The sequence below is a fragment of the Limulus polyphemus genome, unplaced genomic scaffold, assembly GCF_000517525.1.
Source record: "Limulus polyphemus unplaced genomic scaffold, Limulus_polyphemus-2.1.2 Scaffold4150, whole genome shotgun sequence".
NCBI classification, from domain to species: Eukaryota; Metazoa; Arthropoda; class Merostomata; order Xiphosura; family Limulidae; genus Limulus; species Limulus polyphemus.
Genome location: NW_013669760.1, coordinates 81,643 through 88,041, shown reverse-complemented (window position 1 = coordinate 88,041; position 6,399 = coordinate 81,643). Strand labels below are relative to the sequence as shown.

The following is a 6,399-nucleotide window of genomic DNA, read 5'->3' as shown; positions in this document are numbered from 1 at the left end:
AAACCTTTGTTGACCCTGTATATAGGAGTTATACTGTGGTATTAAACGAAACCTTTGTTGACCCTGTATATAGCAGATATACTGTGGTATTAAACGAAACCTTTGTTGACCCTGTATATAGCAGATATACTGTGGTATTAAACGAAACCTTTGTTGACCCTGTATATAGCAGATATAGTGTAGTATTAAACCAAACCTTTGTTGACCATGTATATAGCAGATATAGTGTAGTATTAAACGAAACCTTTGTTGACCCTGTATATAGCAGATATACTGTGGTATTAAACGAAACCTTTGTTGACCCTGTATATAGCAGATATACTGTGGTATTAAACGAAACCTTTGTTGACCCTGTATATAGCAGATATACTGTGGTATTAAACGAAACCTTTGCTGACCCTGTATATAGCAGATATACTGTGGTATTAAACGAAACCTTTGTTGACCCTTTATATAGCAAATATACTGTGGTATTAAACGAAACCTTTGTTTACCCTGTATATAGGGTTACATGTACATACAACAAACAGTACTATTATATTCACATAGAAGTAGTTACATGGACATACAACAGACAGTACTATTTATTATATTTATATAGAAGTAGTTACATGGACATACAACAGACAGTACTATTATATTTGTGTAGAAGTAGTTACATGGACATACAACAGACAGTACTATTATATTTATATAGAAGTAGCTACATGGACATACAACAGACAGTACTATTATATTTATATAGAAATAGTTATATGGACATATAACAGACAGTACTATTATATTTGTGTAGAAGTAGTTATATGGACATACAACAGACAGTATTATTATATTTATATAGAAGTAGCTTCATGGATATACAACAGACGGTAACTACTATCTATATAGAAGTAGTTACCTGGGCATACAACAGACAGTACTATTCATTATATTTATATAGAAGTAGTTATATGGACATACAACAGACAGTACTATTATATTTGTGTGTAGTAGTAGTTATATGGACATACAACAGACAGTACTATTATATTTATATAGAAGTAGTTAGATGGACATACAACAGACAGTACTATTATATTTATATAGAAGTAGTTACATGGACATACAACAGACAGTACTATTATATTTGTGTAGAAGTAGTTATATGGACATACAACAGACAGTATTATTATATTTATATAGAGTCATTAGCGAAAAGAGTCTGAAATCATGATACATTTAACAGAAGTCATATATTGCTACGAGTAGTACGTCTTTATTTATTTATTTATTTTTGCCTATTAATAGAAATGTTCACCCACTTTTATTTCTATACGAATAATTGTATTTAATGTTATAGTCTTTAGGCACTCAGACGTTTTTAAATAGACTTTAAGTTCCTGAAATACAATCTAAGATCAATTTGTAAAATAAATTAGAATTGCTAACTGAACTACGACAACAGTTCCTCAATAAATGTTTAGCGACACCTAGGTTTTCTCTAGCCAGGTGGTTACCAGGCGTCGATCGGAGAAACGAAATCGTTAACTGTATAAAAGCGTTCATTTTTCTAAGATTTTTATCGAAACCATAAAACGTTTAATTAAAAAAAAAACTTCCCACACCCCTATAATCGATTCTGACTTTTGGCTAACTAGTAAGGAAGTTAGACTCCTTCCATCTCGATCTACCCGTCCATTTGTTACTATGGTAACCTGAATGATTCATTTTTCTGACAACGTTCTCCTCCTCTTGCTTTAAATGTTGTCATTCATCCCTCTGGTGTCAACAACTCGAAAGCGGGTAATAACTACAGTGTCTTCATCTTTTGAATAGATTTGCTCAAGTAAACATATAAATGAACGAACTGTATCATTCTATGCCGACGTGTCAAAGGATCTCGCCCTCACAACGCTCTTACGTCACAAGTTCACGCGCTCTTCCAGTTCAAAGCTTATTTGCACGACTGTCAAAAAGGAAATATCACTGTTCACAACCGCGTGTTTCCTATTTACATAAGCTAACTGTTTCGCCCACAACGCAAATAACGTTGCCAGCTAGTTTCTCTTTTAACGACTAAAATTGTCGTCTAACAACGTCCTACAACAAAAGGAATGCTTTTCACTTCAAACACTCGACGTTAACAAAGGACGTAAATACAACAACGTCTTAGTCCGCACGTGTGTGAGAAGGAATCCACGCAAACAAACGGTTGAATAGATAAAAACGACAAGTTGGTAGATGGTTGTAATAATAGCTGAATGATGGATAGGTAGAGTATTAACATTTTCCAACATTCAGATAACTTAATTAAACACTTTAAACCAAACAGTATGAATATTATAAGTGTGTTTGAAAGGTCTTTTTATAACGACGCGGATTATTATTAAGACGAGAATTAAACAATCTTAGCAAGCTGACGAAACATTTACAATATCGACAAGTACCGCCAACGTTACCTATGCTTCACGTGTACGATTTCTGTATCTTGATTTAAGACTGTGTACGCAAACAACAGGAAAGAAATTTAATAAACATACCTGGCTTGTTAGAACGACGGAATTTCCAGCTCTGTGTCACGCACGATATATCTTGTAATACTTACAGTTCCTGTCGTGTCGTATTATTACAGAGATCACTTCGTATCTTCAACCAATAGCTGGCTTTTAATAGACGTTTCTTAAACTGGCGGTTTCACATATGTTCCTATATATATATATTTACATTAACGAGATATTATATCTTAAAGGATGACTTTGTTATTACCTCCGAAGGTTATGTTTTTACCCCTGTGTTTGTCAGCAAGATTTCAAGGAAACTATAACCCAATTTAGAAGTGATTAATTTTTGGAGGGTTTAGTCACAGCAAAAAAAATAAAATAAAAACCTCTATTTTTGAACATAATTGACCGTTTTTCACACTATTTTTGCTCTGTAACTCAGTCAAAAATGATCGGATTTTGATGAAACTTGGTGGACATATGTAGGATATTATTCCGCATTGTCCTGCCAAAAATGATCCTGTCCGTTGATAACGACAGACATATGAACTTTTTGAGAGCCGAATATAATCAACGCTACGTGGCTGAGGTATACACTCTCTAGATAATCGTGGACTAAATGACGTATTGACCTACGAAGGGGTTAGTTTATCAACACGTTCTAGATAATCGTGGACTAAATGACGTATTGACCTACGAAGGGGTTAGTTTATCAACACGCTCTAGATAATCGTGGACTAAATAACGTATTGACCTACGAAGGGGTTAGTTTATCAACACTCTCTAGATAATCGTGGACTAAATGACGTATTGACCTACGAAGGGGTTAGTTTATCAACACACTCTAGATAATCGTGGACTAAATGACGTATTGACCTACGAAGGGTTAGTTTATCAACACACTCTAGATAATCGTGGACTAAATGACGTATTGACCTACGAAGGGGTTAGTTTATCAACACGTTCTAGATAATCATGGAATAAATGACGTATTGACCTACGAAGGGGTTAGTTTATCAACACGTTCCAGATAATCATGGACTAAATGACGTATTGACCTACGAAGGGGTTAGTTTATCAACACATTCTAGATAATCGTGGACTAAATGACGTATTGACCTACGAAGGGGTTAGTTTATCAACACTCTCTAGATAATCGTGGACTAAATGAAGTATTGACCTACGAAGGGGTTAGTTTATCAACACTCTCTAGATAATCGTGGACTAAATGACGTATTGACCGACGAAGTGAAAGATCTGTACTACTTTCTCTGATATGTTATTCATAATGTCTGTCACGTTCTTTCGTCAATTTATTATCAGTTTTCTACAATAATGTGTGATCGGTCTTGTTTTGATAGTTTTTACAATAATATGTGATCGGTCTTGTTTTGATAGTTTCTACAATAATGTGTGATCGGCCTTGTTTTGATAGTTTATTATTGTAGAAACTATCAAAACAAGACCGATCACATATTATTGTAAAGTGTGATCGGTCTTGTTTTGATAGTTTCTACAATAATGTGTGATCGGTCTTGTTTTGATAGTTATTACAATAATATGTGATCGGTCTTGTTTTGATAGTTTCTACAATAATATGTGATCGGTCTTGTTTTGATAGTTTTTACAATAATGTGTGATCGGTCTTGTTTTGATAGTTTTTACAATAATGTGTGATCGGTCTTGTTTTGATAGTTTCTCGTTCATTCCCCAAGGTTAATTATTTCTTAGTTTTAAATATGTATTTAGGCCTAACCTAAATCTCCTAGCTGGCCGGACCTCGTGAGATATCATTGGGATTGCGGGGAAAAAATATCGTTAACAATAGAGTATCCAAGTAAAGAAACTATAACTTCTAATCGTTATACGTAACTGTGTAAGAATGGTATATTTAACTGGCTATACTGATTGGCTACGTATGTAAATACGTAAGAATGGTATATTTAACTGGCTATACTGATTGGCTAGGTATGTAAATACGTAAGAATGGTATATTTAACTGGCTATACTGATTGGCCAGTTATGTAACTACGTAAGAATGGTATATTTAAATGGCTATACTGATTGGCCAGTTATGTAACTACGTAAAAATGGTATATCTAAATGGCTATACTGATTGGCCAGTTATGTAACTACGTAAGAATGGTATATCTAAATGGCTATACTGATTGGCCAGTTATGTAACTACGTAAGAATGGTATATTTAAATGGTATACTGATTGGCTAGGTTGATTTTTAGTTTCGCTCCAAGTATATATAGATTCCACTGATTGGTAGTCGTTAATCTAACTCTTGATTTTGATCATTTGAAAAGTTGCATAAAGACGATTTGTGAATTAAAGACAAATTATTATACATTTATCGTACACAGTAGGACAATAACAGATTCGTTTATAACGTCTCTCTGAATTATAGAAACTGGCCAAAAGGTTCCATTTTGAGAGACACATATTGTCAGAATAGACAGTGGTTTGCCACCTTGTGTTGTATCTTTGAATTAAAAGTATTGATGATAAAATTTGATTACTTCTTCCTAAATAAGTTAGATTGGGGTACTAATACATTGTTTAAAGATTTACCGGCTCAGTACGTTAACATACAACAGTTATATTTCAGTACTTATTAAAACACGTTGTCCGTATACAATGTAGTAACAGCTTTCAGTATTTATTAGAACACGTTGTCCGTTATACAATGTAGTATCAGCTTTCAGTATTTATTAGAACACGTTGTCCGTATACAATGTAATATCAGCTTTCAGTATTTATTAGAACACGTTGTCCGTTACACAATGTAGTATCAGCTTTCAGTATTTATTAGAACACGTTGTCCGTTATACCATGTAGTATCAGCTTTCAGTATTTATTAGAACACGTTGTCCGTTATACAATGTAGTATCAGCTTTCAGTATTTATTATAACACGTTGTCCGTATACAGTGTAGTATCAGCTTTCAGCATTTATTAGAACACGTTGTACGTATACAATGTAGTATCAGCTTTCAGTATTTATTAGAACACGTTGTCCGTTATACCATGTAGTAACAACTTTCAGTATTTATTAGAACACATTGTACGTTATACAATGTAGTATCAGCTTTCAGTATTTATTAGAACACGTTGTCCGTATACAATGTAGTATCAGCTCAGAAAGATGGAGAACGTTTCATTTTATGATTCGAAAGTGAAACATTTCGAAGACGATACCTTACATTAAAACGAAACGATTTGAAAGCACACACAGTATCAATATGAAACGTTTCGAGATGAATCATAGTGTCAATACGAAACGATTTGAAGATATACACAGTATCAATATGAAACATTTTGGAGATGCGATATAGTAAAAAACAAAACGTTATGTAGGAGAAACGTTTCGAAGATGAAATTTAGAACCAATATGAAACGTTCCGAGATGTTAATACGAAACGATTTGAATATAAAATACCTAATTCAATTAGAAGACTACCTGCACGATATTTGATACATAATAATATCTGTAGTTACTTTAAAGCTACCAAATTTTGATTACAGACTAAAGAACAGTAAATCCATTCGTGTCTTATAATACTGGTACAATTAGTAAGAGGGGATTCTTTACGATAAAATCTCTGGTTACGAGATTATATTAAATATTGTAAGACACTGCCTTACATCGCTATTCGTGTCTTATTATACCGGTACAATCAGTAAGAGGGGATTCTTTACGATAAAATCTCTGATCGAGATTATATTAAATATTGTAAGACACTGCTTTACATCGCTATTCGTGTCTTATAATACCGGTACAATTAGTAAGAGGGGATTCTTTACGATAAAATCTCTGGTTACGAGATTATATTAAATATTGTAAGACACTGCCTCACATCACTATTCGTGTCTTATAATACTGGTACAATCAGTAAGAGGGAATTCTTTACG

General features: G+C 33.5%; 1 protein-coding gene across 1 annotated transcript in view; it reads left to right on the top strand.

The window, feature by feature from the left end:
- Positions 1-4,414: 4,414 nt before the first annotated feature.
- Positions 4,415-6,399, top strand: part of LOC106470663 (Down syndrome cell adhesion molecule-like protein Dscam2) — a 56,417-nt gene continuing 54,432 nt past the window's right edge. Inside the window, exon 1 of the mRNA XM_022399304.1 lies at positions 4,415-4,448. Coding sequence (XP_022255012.1) covers positions 4,415-4,448 — 34 coding nt within the window. The remainder of the gene's footprint in view (positions 4,449-6,399) is intronic.